The 21282-nt window shown below is 43.3% G+C and overlaps 1 protein-coding gene and 1 long non-coding RNA gene across 4 annotated transcripts; one reads left to right on the top strand and one right to left on the bottom strand.

Moving 5' to 3' along the window:
* Window positions 1-3313: 3313 nt before the first annotated feature.
* Window positions 3314-9618, bottom strand: su(f) (cleavage stimulation factor subunit su(f)). Of its 3 annotated transcripts, none has more exons than XM_076526209.1 (13): window positions 9547-9618; window positions 9423-9475; window positions 8891-9082; window positions 8370-8402; window positions 6697-6794; window positions 6462-6615; window positions 6154-6387; window positions 5654-6037; window positions 5307-5553; window positions 5153-5222; window positions 4983-5079; window positions 4460-4919; window positions 3314-4356 (listed from the first exon to the last, which is right to left on the bottom strand). In XM_076526209.1, exons 2-13 carry the CDS (start codon window positions 9444-9446, stop codon window positions 4142-4144), a joined length of 2208 nt encoding a protein of 735 aa, XP_076382324.1. In that variant the 5' UTR covers window positions 9447-9475; window positions 9547-9618; the 3' UTR covers window positions 3314-4141. The 3 variants fall into 3 exon arrangements, with proteins under 3 accessions (XP_076382324.1, XP_033335444.1, XP_033335447.1); XM_033479553.2 differs by having other exon boundaries at window positions 3314-4377; window positions 4460-4594; window positions 4661-4919; window positions 9423-9563; XM_033479556.2 differs by having other exon boundaries at window positions 4460-4594; window positions 4661-4919; window positions 9423-9563.
* LOC143260506 (uncharacterized) lies at window positions 6797-8057 on the top strand. The gene is made up of 2 exons (XR_013034748.1): window positions 6797-7516; window positions 7662-8057. It is a non-coding gene; the product is annotated as an uncharacterized LOC143260506 (long non-coding RNA).
* Window positions 9619-21282: the final 11664 nt, after the last annotated feature.

Genomic DNA, 21282 nt, shown 5'->3' with positions numbered 1-21282 from the left:
AGGGCGGGGCCTCGAACGTTTTTCGTTAATATCTCGTAAACGAAGCCGCGGATCGCATTTGCGCAAAGGAAAAAGTTACTTCGAATGACCTCGGGAACCCGTTAAAACACTGACCAATGAGTGACTGGCGCTGGGAGACCAAGCTCGCCTCTCATTGGTCAGCGTTTTTCGCTGATAACTCGTAAATGAAGCCGCGTATTTGCGCGAAGGTGAAATTTCCTTCAAATGACCTTCCATTTCTCGATCGCGAAGTGACTTTTGGAACACCCAGTACGTAGAACCAGTGGCCCGTGTTTTCGCTACGGGATCGTGTACAATCGTGGAACAGAAAATGTTGAAAAAGCTCAGTAGGTCGGAGCTCGATTAAAAACAGCCGTTCCGAGTAAGATATTCCGAGCGGCGTTATTACACGCTACACATGATTCTGCTAACTGCTTCTTAACGAGTCGCATGCGTGACACAAAGTACAATGGTTGATCGAGTATTCCTCGTTCCCCTTTGATTAATGCATCTGGTTCGTTAGAATTTGCACGCCCGGCGTGGCTGGAACGCTGCAGACCGTGCGCAAGGATATGTTACCGGTAGGAAACGATATTTTTCAAGATGTCTCCGACTCCGGGAATATGTATCGCGTACCCGCCAGGTGCGCGTACCGTTGAACACCAGCAGTTACCTGTCCTGGCCAGGTACTGATCGATTATTCCGTTTCGCATATCGTCGAAAAACCGCAGCACTGAATATAGCATACAGCACTGAAACATTTGATATTTTACTCAAGCTATACTGTACGTAATTATTAATTATTGTATTATTTATTATTGTATTGTCCCATAATTATGTTAGAGTGATACCTGAGGTGAATCGAAACAACTTTTTCCTTAGCGAAAATGCGACCCGCGGCTTCGTTCGCGAGTTATTAACGAAAAACTAACGCGGCCACGCCCTCGCCCGTCATCGCCGTCCGCCCTCGCTCTCCAATTGGTCCGCGTTTTATGCGAATAACTCGTTAACGGTGCCTCGGAGAGCATTTTCGTAAAGGGAAAAGTTGCTTCAAATCGTCTCAGGAATCCTTTCCGGGTGTCGATATAATTATGGGACACCCTGTATAACAATGAAACATACTTGTTACGACCCATTTCTTATGGAGGAAATTAATTCTCCGATTCTAAATTCGTTACAAACTATTTTTGTTTGCGCGTTAAGTATGTGTTAAATAAAATGTGGCGTCGCATCCCTCTACCTGAGCGCGGCCGCTAGTAATAAAACAAGTACCGTTCCTAATCCTCAAAATTCCCTAAAAATCACGCACCCCTAATAAAACAATTCTCCTCACATCTGGACACCTCGACCCACACGGGACTTTCCCAACTTTCTCCTTTCCTACGAAAGCCCATCTATTCCTTTCTTCTCTTCCACTATAAAAGAGACAAACGCGCAACTCAAAAAGCTCAGTCTGTCCTAAGTTGCTAGTCCTACGACACCACGCTAGTCGTGCCCGCGCTCATCGATAGCAATTCAATAAACTGCATTAATAGTAACCTTAAACACGCTCTCCGATTCGCTTACCTTTCCTTCAGTGCTAAAAAAATAATAATAGTAATAATAATAATAATAATAATAATAAAAAATAATAATAATAATAAAAGACCATAATTTTACGGCGGAGGGCGTCAAAAGAAACCACGTGAGACCCGTGATTTAGCAAGGTAATAAGCAAATCGTCGAGAGGTAATATGAAGAAGATCAGAGACGCCGGTCAGTCCAGTCAGTTTCAAAATATTCGGATAATTTGCTTAGGGAGGCATGCTTCGCTATGCATAATATGCCCGGCGACGTCGATATCTCTGTACAAGAGACGCAGCCCGTTCACGGGGGGAAAGGAATGTCGCTAGTTTAGCTAGTTTGAGAAGTGTACAAATGTTAGGTATCTTCGTCTAAGACGGACGAAAGCGGAACTATGCTACAATTACACACTAAATGTTCAGGGATTTATGCGTCTGTAATAGAGATTCCTTCGGATTCCGGCGCGTCGCCTCGCCTCGCCTCGCTTCGCGAACGCGTCGCGCCGTCGCGTTGCATAGAACTACGGGAATTTCTCATTTAACCGGCCAGCGAGCAATCGCACGCGATCACCGCTCTCCGCCGAGTTTGATTTTGACCGTCCGTTTTCGCTCCCGATTCGTGACATTTAACACGCTAGATTTTGACTAATTTTTTTTTAAACATATGGTGGTTTTTAGTAGAATTATGATCAACATATGTTTTAAATAACCAACATATATTTTTAAAAACTTGTATACATTAATATATACATATATATAGATAAATTTAAAAATATGTATATAGAAAAACTCGATTTTTTAAAAACATATATTGGTTTTTAATAGAATTACGGTCAACATATGTTTTAAATAACCAACATATATTTTTTAAAAATTGTATACATTAATATATACATATATATAGATAAATTTAAAAATATGTATATAGAAAAACTCGATTTTTTAAAAACATATATTGGTTTTTAATAGAATTACGGTCAACATATGTTTTAAATAACCAACATATATTTTTAAAAAGTTGTATAAATTAATATATACATATATATAGATAAATTAAATAATATATATAGAAAAACTCAAGTAATTTTTTTAAAACATATATTGCTTTTTAATAGAATTACGATCGACATATATTTTAAATAACCAACATACGTTTAAAATATATACAATATATATATATAGATAAATTAAAAAATACGTATACAGTAAAACTAAAGTAATTTTTTTAAAGCATATGTCGGTTATTACACTCGCAAGACATTTTAGAACCGGATGCGGCGCCGGTCGGCCATAATTACGCAGATTCTGCTGTGCGGGAAGCCCGCGGGCCGCGGTTGGTCGACGTATGCAGATTTCGGGAATGCCCGAAGTTTTCAAAACAATCTCGACGACACACGGCGGCGACTATTTCCGCGGGCCGCGCGGCCCAATTTGCCGCGAGCCCAGCGGGGCCATTACCAGTCACTCGAACTAGGAACGGCGATCAAAGTTTAATTGCACCCTTATCGAGCAGTTGTACCCGGCCGCTAACAAACTGCAACTTGCACAGCGGCGGCACCAATTGCCGTGACGAACTATTTACTTCGGTTGCCGCGCGAACTTTCCTCCGCGCGTAATGATCGCATCCCGCTCGCTTATGCCGCGCCGCTATTCCGCAACGTGCACCTTTCGGGTCGCCGCTCGAAGCCCGCCTTTGGCGGGCGGAAGGAAGAAATGGCTGGAAGCCTCGGTCGAAGGAAAACTCACGTCGATAGAGGATGCTGATCATTTATTGGTCCTGTACATCGAAGTAAAATCTACAGCACGTTGGGCGAACGTATCGGGACAAATGTTCCGCGTTGAAATATCCGCCGTTCTAGCCGGATCTGCGGGAATATACAAGAAATTTATCGAAAGTTTAGAACCGTTTTTGTCCAAATACGTTCGCTCGACCTGTCACACAAATCAGATGGCCGTTATGAAAAGTGTTGATCGTACAGTATGGTTGCAGGCGATAAAACAAGTCGCTGGATAGAAACGTAATGATCGTGCTAATCCCGCTGATGAGGTACTCGTAGCGAGACGGATCAACGATCCCTGAGCAATAATTTCCGCTTTTCGATCGATGCCGTAAAAAGTAAGTCTCTCGGTCGTGTGTGCTCGCGGCGAAGATAAACTACGAAACGCTATCCGATGATCCGGTTGGATCCATTTCGCGCGTTCTTCTGTAACCTCTGTGTATGTGTCTATGTGTCTGTGTGTGTTTTTCTGTCAGTGTGTTTACGTACATGTGAATGAACACATCCACTACGCAAAATGAAAATGAACAGCATAAAGAACTTCTGAGTACATAGCACTCAAAATATCGTGCACAGTGTCACATAAGGAATTTAGATAAATCGTTCGTTATACCTAACACACGCGTCTCGGTAATTAATAGGTTTGCTCCCGTGTCGGGAACGTCCGGTTCCCGGGACAAACGGAAAATGTAAAAATATATATACGACAACGTGTAAGTCGGGACAAGCCCAGAATGCATTGGAAACGTGTAAAGCTCTGGTCTCTCGGTCAACTTGGCTCCCGCGCGAACCCGTTCGCTTTCATTTCACTCGTTTTTGTTGTCTTTGGCGGTATATGTCGTTCGCGGGCGGCGGCGGCAGGTCCTCCTCCTCGCTGTCGTCGCCACCCAGACGCGTCCTCCTGCGCTTCGATCCGATGCTGACGCCGTCGTTGCTCTCGTCGACGATCCAGTGCACGGATTTCGCGAGGTCGAACAGCTTGGTGTCACAGCCGTTATCCGCGATCGGTAACGGGGCTGGAAAAAGAACGGAACCGTCTTCGTTACAATAGCCATTTCATTGTTTAACCATCGAACCGCTCAGATTCGAAGGACGGCGAAGAAAGGAGAAAGATTGTACCATGGTCCGGTAATTGGATCCTGTTGAACACGTCCATCAGCAGGTCCACCGCTACGAATGGTCCCCTGAAACAACCAGGTGGCGGGAGCATGGTACAAAGCTGTGCTGCAGCTGGCGGCAACGGGAAAGAACCACCTGGAACGGTTGAAAATGGCACGTTAATCGACTGCGTCTTCGACGAGCTGGTTAAATCGGACTCACCGGGAACCGGATGTTCGCCCGGCAGCGGATTCACTTTTGGTTTGTACGGGATCATCTGCGACAGATCCGGTCTGGGCAGGGAGGCTATGGCTTCCTCTGGGTCCGGGATTCGCGGTAACACGCCTGCGGTGTTCCTGGTCACGCTGGATACCTCCATGTAGCCTATGGACCTCAACTCCATCGGGGTGCAGGGATACAAGTCCAAGAATTTGTATCTGTCTACCAATTGAGCGGTTTCCTTGCCCTCGAATTCTTTAATCTGAATTGCAAAATAAGTTTCACAACTTTGAAGACCTTCCGCGCGCGCCATTGAAACAAGTACCTTTTCTAAGACCGCACTGCGTCTCTTCTCAACTTTAACGATACTAGCTAAGTCACCGATGTTCGACTCGAACTCTAAGAAACGGTTCCATATGTCACTGAAAGAAAGAATCATGACTGATGATAGTTGTCAAGGTTAAATTGTGATCGCACAAGGTAAGGGCTACGTACACTGATTTCTCTGGTTCTAAACTACCGGAAGATAAAACCCTCTCGAACAGAACTCTGGTGTTATTATCCTCTACAATGAGAAACGAAAAATGTTCTAGTGAAACATACATGAGCCAACATGTTCGCAGGCAGCCGCTGTATATATGTGTCTTACCATTTAAATGCGACAAATAGTCGATATAACAAAGTATGTAGTCCGGATTGTCTCCAAACTTCTTCAAACCCAGTTCGAATATCCGGAACGCTATGTTCTTATCTTTAGTGCAATAATATTCCATCAGCGCAGCGGCCACGTACACGTGATGTTTGCATCTTGGATCCTCTCTGGCTCTCTTGAATACCGTTCTAGCCGATTTTATACCCTCCGCGCGTCTCGCGAATTTCATGTACTGTACATACGCCTATAAAAAGACGATTAACAATGTTGTGCTGTCGAGGTTATAAAAGCAAAGAAACAAAGACAATACGTGAACGTGAAAGAAAGCAAGAATGAATACTGACTAATGTGGGATCGATATCGGGTATGTCGAGGAACTTTTGATATATTTGATGGACTTTCTCGTATTTAACTCTTCCCTCCTCGAAGTCTGCATGTGCGAAATACAACAACATGTTCTTCGAAAGCAACGTGCTGGTCGCCCTTTCGAACATCGTGGCGGCCTCGTCGCTTAAATTTTTCGCTGCGTTTACATCGCCTTTCTCGGTTAATATTTTCGAACTTAATTCTAAAAAGTGCGCAGCCTGATGCCAGACTGCCGGATGATGGCCCAGGCACAGCAGGCATTGTTCAATGGCGAACATCACTCTCCGGGCGACCAACGAAGTGTCCTCCGTTCTCAAAGGATTGCTGCGCTCCCACGCAATATATTTCTTCCACAGCTCGACCTGCGTAACGTGTTGCATGAATTTTATTAGTAAGTATTTAGTTTGGATATTAGTAAGTATTTTATTAGGAGTAATTTCTTCCAAGAAGAGATGTTCCTCTCCAAATAAAAATGTACCTGTTTCACTTCTTCCGGATGCCCGGTTGGAGGCACGCTAGGCGCACTTCGGTTCAGTCCTCTGGTTACAGCCTCCAATTCCTTGGCGACCCGTCGCGCGTTCATGTAATCCCTGGATCGCTCGATTGCCATTTTCTCCGCAATTATCGGGTTTATGTTTTGCTCAAACGCCATGTAGTCCTTCCACAATTGTTCCATGTTAATCATAGGGTTAACGACACCACGTTGGTACACCTACAATTTGTGAACGTTGAAACAGTTTGCAGCATCACGTTGACAAACGATTTTCTTTTTTTCAAGTAATTTACCTTACGGACTGCGCTAATCTTTTGATTCTCCGCATACGAGCCAACCGCCTCCACGCTTTTCAAGAACATCACGTAGTCGTTCCAAATACTGTAGGAATGAATGTCCATACCGATTTTGTCCAACGCGAAGTCATACGCTTGCGCCATTTTCTCCCTACGGATATATTGTTGTTTATTTAATCGTGCCGATGGTTTAACGATGGTGAAACCCCGTTAGAAACAGGGCGATACTTACTTGTACGTCGCCAGGCTGGCTTTCGTTTCTTTGACATAAGAAAGGTAAAGTTTCCACAACTCAATATTTAAGATTTTCATGAGGCACCTTTGGAAAAGCTGTTAGAGAAAAGAAGTATTTTAGAGGCATCATCAGATGAAGACAATCACCAACATGAACTACGTTCGAATGTGATCACAAGAAACATATCTACCACTTACTTACTTACCCAAAACAGGCAAGTCTTTTTTTGTTTTTTGATTACACATATATAAATATATATATTTATTTAACCATTATTACTAGTATCGATAAGAATCACATCGACAAGATCAGGAAGCAGAAATTCAATAATTTATTGATGCAGATTTACAATCACTACTACAATGGTCGTATAATAATGGAAGAAATAATAATGCACCAATGCATCAAGATAGAAATGGTTTATTACAATTAAACATTTAGTTTATCCGATAATAATTAAGAGAGAAATTTTTCATCAGACATCAGAGATTGTGTTAAAGTAACATAAAAACAGACCCCTTAAAATAAAAAAGTTTCTTTATTTTTTTCAATCGGGGTGTTAATATAATAAAACCTTCGACCTATGTGGGATCGAGAAATGAATGATCCCGAAACATCACAAAAAAATTTAGACAGTGCGAAGCAACATAAGGTGACATAGATACATATATATATATAACCTACTATAATCGCGGCGACGTCGCATAACGACTGGAGGAAAAAAAGGTATGTTTTCACAGCATATATCACCTTATGCTACCTCTGTGTATGTTTTACAATAGTTGAGAAGGCATCTCAAATATTGTTCAAGGGGAAGGTGAGTTATATAATTTCTCAAACTCATTTCGGAACCAAAACTGTACGCTATCAAGACTTTCTCTATGTATCATTTTGCGATAACACAATTTCAATTACACTACTTTGCTATTTGTATATTTCTAGTTGATTGCTTTTTTTTACAGTATTACCATTTGTACACCTTGTGTACCAGAAACTTTATGGTATAATGAATAACACGATCCAAGCATAGTGAAAAGTGTGTTGCAGGAAGGAATATAAGGCTGTTAGATTTAGGAAGTTGCCTTCATAAGTTGAAGAATGCTAACATCGTACCGTTTTCACATTTCGGTAGATGAAGATTTATTTATCGCATAGGCTACACGTATACAATAGTATGCGTACAGTAATCAACAAAGAAAACAACCTCCCAAATGTATCAACAGATCAATCAATCAATGAAATATTTGCTTATGGTGAAATATTGTTTTTATTCACCTCATATAATATGCAAAGTGCTCAGAATCACATTGTATGATAAATATTCGATCACAATGGATTAATAAATCTGTTATCTGTAATCCCATTGCACTAAGAAAATCAAAGTAAAATTCCTTTTAATATACCACTGTTAAGTAAGAAATTTTCCTATTTCATAGGATGGTTACTTGATGTCTATAAATTATTCTTCGTTATTCATGAAAACATGCATATAAATATAGGTCTCTATTAGAGGAAAAACTTCACCCAACAGTCTTGTCTCAATTTAAATACTGAAAATTGTTTGTGTGTAACGTCAAGTGAGTAATTTAAACAGTACACATAACTATAAGTTTAGCAATGTAAAATAATCTTGTTAAATTTTGAAACTCTGACAATTAATATTAACATACCTTTTCCACCTTCTCAAAGTTGCGCATTTTCATCTGAAACATTAAAAGAAAATTATAAAATATAACTTCATCCGTGAAATCCAGATGTTCGATCCCGGTGACTTTACATTATTTTATGAAACTATAGTCTTGAATTATTTGCAGACGAATATAATTAACCACTTGCGCTGGAAAGACGTGCCACGCACGTTGTAATACTTTGTCACAGAATCGCTAACGACGTGGTATATACGTTGTCATACGATTGTTACAGAAACAAAAACGACGTGCATGGCACGTCGGTTAGGATTGTTTGCCAGAGCACAGATTATCATTGCACTGCATAGCGTACAGTTGTCAATATTTAACCCATATTCTAAAATAGAAAATAAATTAGTTTAGAAAATATAAATCTTCTTCCGATTTCTCTGAGGCATCGAACACTGTGTGACGCCTCCCAGCGAGTTACACTGGACTGTCCTGGTACACGCGTCGGTGAAGTTTTTGCTAGCGCAAGTGGTTAAGAAATGTATGAAAACTACCTCTTGTTCTATATAAATTTTCCAGTAACGACCGGCAGAAGGAAATACTGTGACAAGCTTCTCGAACACTGGCCTCACTTCCGTGATAGGTCTGTTTTGTGCTTCCCGAATCAGGATGCTCCATGCTTCCAGATCGTAAGGCGATTCATCCACTGTCTTTTGAGCACGTTGTAATTTTTCGTTTCCCCAATCCTGTATAAAATAATTGAATCAAACAGTTACCATTAAACCAACCACGGTCAAACGATCGTCTCATTTCGTAATTATGAAAATTATAAGGACGCTTTTGCGAGAAATGATTTAATAAATTATGCTAATTGAGCAAGGACTATAATAAAAGCAGTTCGAAAGCTAAATAAATTCGATCGTCGCGCATTTGCGAGGCAATGTATACAAGTCGCTTTTACTGCTCGGCAGGTTTAATAATTGTGTTAATAATTGCGAAACTTCCAAACATAAAATACATTGGAGCAAGAAACTTAGGTTATGTTAGCCTACTGTGAACGATCAAGAAATCATTTGATGTACTTACAAATTCTGTTTTGTCTTCCGACATTTTCTAACACTTTCGATGTTGCTGGTGCCCTGTAATAAGAAAAAAAACTTCCACGTATAATTGAGAAAGACAAGCGAAAATTCCACAACAGCCAACTCACAATTGCCTTCTATCTCGTGAAAGCAGCACAAGCCGAAACTTCGATAGCGTTCGATAATTCGATATATCGAATCGAGTCGTTCGAGTTCTAACTATCGATACTAATCCTTATTTGAAATGTTTCATCTTTATTTTTGCCATAAGCTTTGCCATAGGCATAGTTGCTTTATTCCAAAAACTCCGTTACAATACTATTGCATTAAAAAAAGAATAATTCTTCAATAAATACTTTATTTCTTCGGTAAATAATAAAAAGAATCGAATCCATCACGGGGCTCCGCCGGTGGCAGAAGGCTGAAACTATTGATTGTGAAATGATCCGATTCGACTACAGATGGCGACACAATGCAGTCGAGCGCTCTGGCAAGTTATATTTGACCATCTACTCAATGAAACAGTCATATAACGAACCAAGACTTGCAGCACAAAAATTTCCTATTATTTATTATTTAAATGATTTATATATATATTCTATTCGAACTAATTTATGCATGGACTATTCGAGATAGTTTATGCACGAGTTATTCCAAATAAACTATACATGTTCTATTAAAAATAGATGATGTATAACGTGTTCGAAATAACTTAATTCTAATGCAGCATAACTGCATTGTGTCGCCATCTGCTTACGAATGTACAGGAATCCCTGCCCCCTTGGAGCCCTGTATCCCAGGGGTCCCATTAACTATTCTGGAACACGTTGTAACGCTCGAACGGTTTTTCTGAACAGGATTCCGCGACACAAATATTTCGTTTCCAATTGTCGCGGAGCCACGTGTTGACACGACGCGTCCGGGCTCGGTATTCTCGCTTGTGATTGTTTTGAAACGTGTACTTAGGATCGGAATGCGAGAGTTTCGAAACGGACGTTACGATTTCCGGAATGGAATCCGATTTCTTCGAGCGAAATAATCGATTCTATCAAGGAATCGAGTCGGAATCGAACTCTAGTGTGTATTAGAAAAGAGTAGAATCGAGCGACGGCACACGCGCTCTTAGTGCTCCGTGCTGAAATACGCGACCACGGGGAGCGAGACGCGCGGCGGCAGCCGGGAGACGTGGCTTTCGCGCTCCGAGCGTCGCGTGCTGGTTAATTCCGAGCCCCGCCATTTCGTACGAAATTCGTACCGGATTTCATAGAGAAAATAATCGATTTGAAATTAAATTGAAATTAAAATAATAAAATTAGGAAGATCATTGTATTATGAATTTTTATTCCGGGAATTCTGGCCAACGAGTCGCGTCGCGTGCCGCGTCACGCGCTTCGCTGACTCGGACGAGCATTAGCATAGGCGTAGGAATAGCGGTAGGAATACGCATAGGCGTGACAATAGCGCAGGAACAATGCGAGTAGAATGCATGTGGGAGAATTCACTGTACAATGAGAATAACATACGCGATTAAATTGTTTCTCACGTTTCCACGCGTGCATTTTCCGATCAAATTGGTGGACGCTGGAAGCTTAGTTTCCTTCGAATGTTAATTCTAATGTCGTTATTACGTCGCAGAAACGGGTGGATATAGTCGGCTCGCGGTAGAAACGTCGCGAACATTTCCGCGTGTCGCGGGTTACCATGGCTACGAGCTTATCCCATGTAGAACCTTGACACTCGTATCCTTGTACGGGACGACCGTTTTTCCTTCCCCCTTCGATGCTCGTCGCACTGCAACTCCCTTGCCCCAATGACCCAGTTATCAGTGGGATCGCGGATCGGTGTTTCCGTTTCACGTTTCGCCGACTCCTTTCGCGGACGGTTCGAAGCGACTGGTCCTCGCTATTTCCGCGACGCTTAATTATATATTTTTATTTTATTCGAAATTTACGAAATTTGCAGCCTTCGCTCTAAAAAGAAAACTCGGTCGACGGAAGCTTCGTAGAAGCTTGCTCCGTCGCGTCTTTCTCCGTCGACGTTTTCACGGTCGCTGATCACGAATCTGAAAATTCGCAAAACAACATGGCGGATCGGTCGTTGAAAAAAGTGATTCGATTTTCGCGAAAATCGATGCGCGCGTATTTTCGAAAGTTCCGATCGCGGATATGAACCTGAAAATTCGCAAAGCAACATGGCGGATCCAATATGGCGGACCGGTCGTTGGAAAAAGTGATTCGATTCTCGCGAAAATCGATGCGCGCGTACTTTCGAAAGTTCCGATCGCGAATCTGAATTTGAAATTTGCGAGAATAATTAATTCCTTCGAAACGCGAGTCCGCGGGCAGCCACGATTTTTAGGGTTTGCGGCCGCGATTTCGGGTTTTCCCGTCGCCGTGAAAATGTCCGCCGGTTCGCCTAAGCGCTGTTTACGTTACATGGATAGCTGTTTAGCCGGGCGTTTACGTGAAAATGGTTCGCGCGGTTACGAATATTCCGTGGAATACGTTCATTAAAAGTTTGTTACCTTGTTACACCGGGGAGAGAAGGCTGCCACTCCGTACACGTGAAACGAGTTTCTCGCTGCCTGGAGAGCAACACACGTGGACTTACGTAAATATGTTCGAGCACGTTCACACAGAGAGACACACCGATATCTCGCTATCCGTGTCTCGCCGAGCTGTTCGTCACTTGGGAGGAGGATAGAGGCGGTCGTTTCGCTCGGATCAGCGGCGACTTGCCGGAAAACGGTTTCTTTTCAAGCCTCGATTTCCCGCGCGCATCTCGCTGGCCGAGGGAGCGGATTATAATAAATAATACTCAGTGAGCAAATGATCGTGAAATTTGTATCGATTCGATGAATACCGATTCCTGAAACCTAGCGTCGATTTTAATTTCAATCTCATTTTAGCTATTGCACCCCCCCCCCCTCATACAATTTTCAATTTGAAACCAACTAATCTACCAAACTAATGAATTCTGCTAAATTTTAAATTCAACCTATATATACGACTTTATCAAATATTTCTTTATTTATTAAATATTTCTTTATTTACTAAATATTTCTTTGTTTATTAAATATTTCTTTATTTAATATTTCTTTATTTAATATTTCTTTATTAAATATTTCTTTATTTACTAAATATTTCTTTATTTAATATTTCTTTATTTATTAAATATTTCTTTATTTACTAAATATTTCTTTATTTAATATTTCTTTATTAAATATTTCCTTATTAAATATTTCTTTATTTACTAAATATTTCTTTATTTATTAAATATTTCTTTATTTACTAAATATTTCTTTATTTATTAAATATTTCTTTATTAAATATTTCTTTATTTAATATTTCTTTATTTATTAAATATTTATTTATTAGATATTTCTTTATTACCTTTAACTAATAGTCATCATTTATTTATTGAAATCAAATGAAATATTTAAATCCATACATAAATTCCACCTAATCCCTCTAATACCCCCTAAATCCATGCACAAAATTAATCCGCTAAAATCAAGCAAATTTATATCTATAAAAATCGTCTAAAAATAACTACCCCCTCGAGTAATTATCTTTAAAATACTTTATATTTTTATTTAGGTTATTCAAAAATAACCTCACTATTTACGCAAATTATCTTACCGTTTATAGCAACAAAATGTTGCTCTTTAACTGCAAGAAACAGTCTTGAGTCATTCCAACGGTTTACAAATGATATAATAAAAAATTCTGAAATTCTTCTGAAATTCCAATTATAATCGCTGATACAGCAATTAATTTTATAAAATCGAGCAATGCGATTCAAATGCTCGAAGGCCCGCGGTTCGGTCAAGCAAAGACTCGATCCGCCGTTGAAAAGCGAAACCGGCGATCACGGCGATCCACGTTGCACGGTATTTTCATTCGAAAAACGGCCCCTTTGACGGCGAGCTCCTTTCAAGCAGCGTTAAAAGCCGCATGCACTATTGCTCATCGAACGGCGAGCAGGACGCGCGCGGCGTGTTCGCATCGGACGCGGTAAATACGCGTCGTTTACAACGACTTAACGCACCGTGATCGGTTCTTTGGATTAACGGCGCGGGGCGGAGTGGAGGGGCGGGGAGGGGGCTCTATTTCTGTACTCGGTGCGCGTCAGTTTCGCAGCTTTTTCGCGCGCGCGGCGTCGCGCCGCGTCTTCGCCGTCGGTGCGCGGCCGACGGGTGTCGTCGTCGCTGCGAGGTCAGTGGAACGCCGACGATATAAATCGAGCGCTCGTTAAAACGTGACTTACGGCACTTTCACGAGCGATCGAAGTTACCGGCGCGCTGCGAGGAGCAGCGCGTTCGCCGTTACCCCCTCTCCGACGATTCGACGACCGGTCCTCGCGCGCGAGGGTTGCGAGCGGGCTCCTGGCATCGAGCGCGCTTCCTATTCACCTGTTTTGCTAGCTTGAACCTTTTTAACCCTAGATTTACGGAGCAGAAAGAACAGCTGTTTTATGCTGGTTTATAAGAGTATAACAATGAGACATTTATTCCGATTTTTTAGCTAATATTATTGTAACATTTGCCGTAAGTATAAGTATAAATTGAATAAAAAAAATTGAACTAAATTGAACTAAATTGAACTAAATTAAATATACTAAATTAGACTGAATCGAAGAGACTCGTAAATGTATCTTTACGATATGAATAATTGTAAATCAAAAAACCACGCCGTAAGTAATATATAAATTGAAAGAGAAAGCTCGTACTGAATTGAACTAAATTAAATATACTAAATTAGACTGAATTTAAGAAACTCATAAATGTATCTTTACGATATGAATAATCGTTTACCTAACGAACGGCCTTAGGGTAGGTGCCGATGAATTGGTAATTACAGCTATAATTATTGTTATTTAACTCGAATACTTATTTTCCGCGAAATATCGGATCTCAGAAAGCACGGATTAAATTAAAAAGCGTGATGAAAACAAAACCGCACGTGTGCACATATTACTGCGTGCCAAATACTGCGGCGTTCCAAGATTACTGCGTGTCAAGGTAACACGACCCATGTTCTTCTAAAAAAAATTCTTCTTGTTCTTCTCGCCTTTATAAATTGCACACTTTTTATTACTTTTTATAAAATACCGCGGTACTTGGGGCGTCCGCAGTAATACCCACACTCGCTCTACAAGGCGAGAATGATGAATCGAATAATAATATATGTAATAAAATGTAATGTAAATAAATATATGTAACAAAAAGTACACGATTCTATTTAAAAAAAAATAAATTCTACCCCCGTTCGCCTAAAAAAGCTCTTATCGATGTTACATCACCCTGCAACCCTCAAAAAACCATCGAAATTTTATTCGAGGCATTTCTCAGTATCGTCGATGGTTTCGAAGACGTCCGACTGGATCGATGTAAATGGGTCACCCTGTGCATCGACCTCCGCGCCAAGTACAGTAATGTCTCCCTTACTGACGCTCAAATTGTCCACTAAAATGGATAATTTGGGAAAGGGAGATACGATTATTCGAGCCTTGCGCCTCGTTTTTATATTGGGTTGGCAACTAAGTAATTGCCGATTTCAGTTATAGATGTCTCTCACTCCCATTTTTATGATATCCGTAAATGTTATATTATAAAATTATTATTATTATTATTATTATTATTATTATTATTATTATTATTATTATTATTATTATTATTATTATTATGTTATTTTTTATTATCCGTGAATGTTAGCAACTGGACAAATTGAATGCAGCGGTCAAGGAAAAGCGACCAGAATTGGTCAATCGTAAAGGTGTCATTTTCCAGCAGGACAATGCTAGCCACACACGTCTTTATCCACTCGGCAAAAATTGATGGATATTGGTTGGGAATTGATGTTACACCCACCATATAGTCCTGATCTCGCGCCATCGGATTACGACTTATTTCGATCCCTGGACAACTCCCTTCGTGGTAAAACTTTTAATGATGATGGCGCTGTAAAATCTCACTTAACTCAGTTTTTGGCCGAAAAGGATCAGACTTTCTACGAGCGTAGAATTTTCAAGTTGTCAGAGAGACGGCAAAAAAGGTCATCGAACAAAATGGAAAATACATTACAGATTAAACTCCATTCCAAGTAAAAAAAATTTTTTATTTCATTGAACAAATCGGCAATTACTTAGTTGCCAGCCCAATAATTGTGGACAATTTATAACTATAAAAAATTTATAATAATTTATAATAATTCATTTAATATTTATTTAATTATTATTTAATTATATATATTTATATATTATTTAATTATAATACTTATTTTATAATAATTTATAATAAATATTTATAACTATATAAACCGCAAGGCTCGAATAATCGTGTCTCCTCGTCCCAAATTGTCCATTTTTGTGATCAATCTGGGCGTCAATTAGAGAGACATTACTGTAATCCGTTCATCAGAAGCCGGGAAGTTCTTTCGGGACGCTTTATCGCAGCACAAGTCGTGCCCCGCGAGTCGTCGCGCGGTGTCGCTTTCGTCCACGGCGAACGATCATCCCCCAACCCTTTCCCCTTCCTCCCTCTCTCTCGCTAAGGGAAACGTGTTCCCATCGTCGATGCAACGCACGCTATCCTACTAACACGTCGGCCAGCGGCGCACAAGGAAGGTCAGTCTATTAATAGAGCGACACGGGATCATCGGGCTCTCGACCATCGGGAGCTCCATCGTTGTCTTACATAATGGAATATCGCGCTGGTTCGTTCGAGACGCGGCGAGAGATTCCCCGGATTACCGGGGAATCCTTGCCGGTGTCACCGGTGAAACAGCGGAACTGTCGCGACCCTTAAACGTCGGCTCCGTTGAAACGCGCCCGGAGATGCGATAATAATCGCGAGGGTACGATAGCGACCTGAAGAATTACCGGTCGCTTCTTTTCGGCCGACGGCGCGCTGTGCAGAGACATCGATGGACACGTTGTTCCGATTGGCCGACGATTCGCCTGTTTCGCCGATCGATCTCGTCGAGAGCGAGCCGTTTTACCAACAAGTTCGCGCGCGTCCCTGAACGGATCCGGATGCGAGTCTGCGAAAACAAAAGTTGTGCTTTTCTTTTTTTCTTTTTTTTTTTTAGTGGAATATGATTCCGAAGGAGAAGATATAGGACCTCGAAGCAACCTTGAAAACGATCTTGTATTTAAAAACTTGCCATTCGACTGTCCACTCGAAATACTAAAGGACACGCGTCGGTTTGTTTTTCTTTTTTTAAATCACGCGTTTGTGAAATTTTTATATATATTATTATATATATTATATATATTTTATATATTATATTATATTATTATATATATTTTATATATTCCGTTATATATTATATTATATTATTATATATATTTTATATATTCCGTTATATTATTAAATATTATTATTGTATATTTTATTATCTTATTATATATTCCATTATATTATTAAATATTGTACTATTATTGCATAGTTTATTATGTTATTATATATTTCATTATATTATTAAATATTATTATTATTATATATTTATTTCGTTATTATATATATCATTATATTATTAAATATTATTATTATATATTTCATTTCGTTATCATATATTATCATTATATATTTTATCATATCATATTATTACATATACTATATATATTTACATATATGATATATGCCGATTGTCAACAATTATAAAAACGAACCACAAGTCTCGCATAATCGTATCTCCTCTCTCCGAATTGTCCATATTTTTTTTGCCAAATCTGAACTTCAATTAGGAAGAATTTACAGTATCGTTCGTCGCACGGGCACGCAAAAAGCAACTTCGTCGACGGTGTTTGCATTTAGCGGGGAAAATTCGCGAATAGGACACGTTCGTCGTTGCCATTCGGCTCGTGTATCCTCCGAGGGGAAACCCAACGCGGCGCGGCAAGAGGAAGTTGGCGGAAGGACCGGGCGCGCGGGGGCGGAACGGTGGGAACAAGAAGGGAAATTGTGTAATTTATTCAGCCGAGCAAGGGGCCAGCGGTGGTTCGGCGTGCGCGGTGCGCGTAGGCGAATCGGATGATGTAAGAGGAGAGGCTGCGGCGCCAACGACCGTTCACAGGGTGTCCGATAATTATGTTAAAACCTGGGATGTGATTCCTGAGGTCATACGAAACAACTTTTTCCTTGGCGAAAATGCGATCCGCGGCTTCGTTCGCGAGTTATCGATGAAAAACTTGCGGCGCCACGCCCACGCCCGTCTTCGCTCCGCCCTCGCTCTCCGATTGGCCCGCGTTTTTCGTCGATAACTCGTTAACCAGGCCTCGGAGAACATTTTCGTAAAGGAAAAAGTTACTTCAAATGACCCGACGAACCACGGGAGACATTTTTAGGACAGTTCTCGATCACCGCGCGTCTTCGGTAAATAATAATAAAACTTTAGCAACGTTCCCTTCCGAACACAAAGAAGCAACGCGGACGATCATTTCACTGCCGGATAAATCTACCATACTCGATTCGGAAAAATTTCATCCTAAACGCGATGTAAAGGTTAGATGTAGGCAACACGCGTAATTTGTTTAGCTTTAGGCTCGCTTCTAGCTCGGCGAATCGCCTTGAACGGCGAGCTATGCTGTAAAGAACGCGCGCAGAAAGCGCGCCGTTCGTAAAAGAAGCGTAAAGCCGCCTGGTTCCGTGAGGAACCAAGCCTCGTTGCAATGTAAGGGAGATCGGTCGCGGCAGTTAATCTAGGATAGTTCGACCGGTTCATTGTTATCGACGCGTCGTCGTCTCGGCGCAAAACGATATCCGCTTAAGAATCGAGTTACGAGACCGCAAAGTAGCGAGACGAGTACCACTTCTGATACCGAGTACACGCCGTGTCCCTGTGTGCATGCGTCGGCGCGCGTGTTGTTCCCCCGCGAGCGCGCGCGCGCGCGTGTGCGTGTGCGTGCGCGCCTCGTTCCTTCTTTTTCCGCTTTGCTCTTTCTCCCGACATAGCGAGCAGTCGATCGGTCGGTCGGTCGGTCACTGAACCGCCCGCAACGCCTTGTAACTCCGTGCCATTCCATCCCATCCTGCCGCGCGCGATCGACCGGGTACCGTTAGAATCTTGTCCCAGTCTACCTGGGAACTAATTCGTCGACCACGCTCGACACTGGTCGTCGTCGTCGTCGTAGTCGTCGTCGGGATCGTTCCCAACGAGACCGCGGACCCGTCCAATCGAGGCGGGACGAGGCGATCGGCGTCTTCGTGCCGGTGCACAGCCGGCAACCTTGAAACCGTGGCAACGAAAGTACACCGGCGTTTCCGTAGCCGCCGCGCCGATCGCCGGACACCGCGGATTTCGCTGTTCGAGCAACAGCTACTCGGAATGAAAATGTTTCCCTCGTGGCGGTTCCGTTCGTAATTACGCGTCGAAAGTTTCTTGCGGAAACTTTCTTGCCCCGCCGCCGCCGCCGCCTCCGCCGCCGCATTTTTCTCTTTCTCTTGGCTCCGCTTTTTATTTCCCCGGCCAGCTTCTTATTAACCGGCCTGGTTAGCTCGCCGGATACAAAGTTACCGCGGTTCTAACGAGCAAATCCGTTGAAAATTCTGATCCGGTGGATTGTTAAGTTACAGGAGCCGGGGGGGGGGGGGGCACGGAATTGACCGGCACTCGGAATATGCGGAACGGAAGGGCTACGCCTCCTGTAAAAGCGTACCGTGGTTGGTCTGCGTCTGCTGCGTGGATTTTGGTGACCGCGGGGAGCGCGATGGGAGTAGGGGGCCGGGAGGCGTGGCCTCGCGAACAGAGCGTCGCGTAGCGGTTAATTCCGAGCCCTGATTTAGCAGACCGTGGGCAGAGCGACGGGAGCCGGGAGCCGGGAGGCGTGGCCTAGCGAACAGAACGTCGCGTAGTGCTAAATTCCGAGCCCTGATTTAGGAAATCATGCGGAGCGCGATGGGAGCCGTCAGCCGGGAGGTGTGGCCTTGCGAACAGGGCGTCGCGTAGTGCTTAATTCCGAACTCTACTTTAGCAGACTATAGGCAGCGCGATGTGAGCCAGGAACCGAAAGGCGTGGCCTCGCGAACAGGGCGTCGCGTAGTGCTTAATTCCGAGCTCTGATTTAGGCGACCGCGGGGAGTGCGACGCGCGATGGGTGCCGGGAAGCGTGGCCTCGCAATCAGCACGGTGGTTAATTCCGAGCCCTGATTTAGGGGACCACTGCGAGCTCAACAAGAGCCGGAAGGCGTGGCCCTCGCGAGCCGAATGTCGCGTGCTAGTTAATTCCGAGCTCTGATTTAGGCGCCGGCGGGGAGTGCGACGCGCAACGGGAGCCAGGAGGCGTGGCCTCGCGAACCTAGCGTCGCGTAGTGGTTAATTCCGAGCCCTGATTTAGCAGACTATAGGCAGCGCGATGTGAGCCAGGAGCCGAGAGGCGTGGCCTCGTGAACAGAGCATCGCGCAGTGCTTAATTCCGAGCCCTAATTCAGGAAACTATGCGGAGCACGACGGGTGCCGGGAGGCTTGGTCCTCCGATTCTCCTGTCGCGTGCAGGTTAATTTCGAGCCCTGATTTAGACGTCCGCGGGGAGCGCGACTGAATGGGAGCGGGAGGCGTGGCCTCGAGAACTCAGCGCCGCGCAGTGCTTAATTCCGAGCCCTGAAGGAAACCACGCGGAACGCAACGAGACACGGGAGCCAGAAGGCGTGTGCCTCCGAATCTCACGTCGCGTGCAGGTTAATTCCGAGCCCTGATCTAGAATCACAGTAAAATTACTGCAAGCGAATTGAAAGAATCGGTGTATCGACGGTATTCCTCGTGCCGGAACGAATTAATTCCCGCCGTGCCATAACCTTAAACCTCGAAACAACTGATTTAAATCATTTCGGTTTTGGAAAGTCCGGTGTCGAGGTCGCGCGTCGCGCAGAAAGCCGCGGCTGTGTCGGCCGCGTGGGAGTCGTCGTCGATCGGACGGCGAGGAATAATTGATCGGGGAAGCAATCGATACCGTAAATTGATACAGGCCGATCGTCGGGCGATATCGCGAGCCCGACGAGAGATGAAAAATGAAAAAGACGGCTGCCGAAGCCGGAGTGAGAGAGAGAGAGGGGGGCGCCGCGGGGGGGAGTAAAACGCGACGGTAGGGGATGGACATCGATGGTAGCAGCGGCGGCGGCGGCGTCGCCGGCGATGCTGATGGCGGTGGTGTGGGCGTCGGCAGAGCAAGGGGTGGAAAATGGGCTACGGAGGGTTGTACGAGGCAGGCAGGCAGGAAGAGGGGGATGGACGCGGTCACCATGGCAACCATGGCTGGGTTTCAGGGCCCCGGCCGATGCGATGGTTCGGGTAATGTTCCGCGCCTTGGAATGGATTTCTCTCGCTTCGCTACCAAATGGGGTTAGTCAGTGCTAAGCAGACGCCTGTTCTTCTCTCTTTTCCCGCTTTCCGTCCCCGATCCCCTTATTCCGTCCTCCTACGCGGCCTCGTCGCCGGAGCCATCCCACGCGGAACCGGCCGCGAACGGAACGCGATAAATATCGCGGCTGCTTTTGATAACGCGGACGCGGTTTCGGGACGGGCCAAGCTGTCCCGGAACGGGATCCCGTCGACGCCAGGTTCGCGCCACTACCGATTAGGAATTCCTGGTTGATTTCTGACGATTTAGACTTTCGGTCGGCTGACAACTCGAAGCAGTTCGAACCGGCGTGTTCAAGCTCTAACGCTGATTTAAATCGAATATGTTCGATGGACGAACGTTGAACTCTTTGCGATCGAAACGATTTTAATTCGAAAACCAAAACATGATTTCTGATCCATGGTATTTCTATTTTATGTGATTTATTGCAATTAATACTGACAATACGATGCAATTTTAACCACATTTTTTCTCTTTTTTTTTAATATAATATTTAATATAATATT

This window comes from Megalopta genalis, chromosome 14 (genome assembly GCF_051020955.1).
Source record: "Megalopta genalis isolate 19385.01 chromosome 14, iyMegGena1_principal, whole genome shotgun sequence".
Lineage (NCBI taxonomy): Eukaryota > Metazoa > Arthropoda > Insecta > Hymenoptera > Halictidae > Megalopta > Megalopta genalis.
The sequence above is the reverse complement of the archived record's forward strand: the minus strand, read 5'-3'. Positions and strand labels throughout refer to the sequence as shown.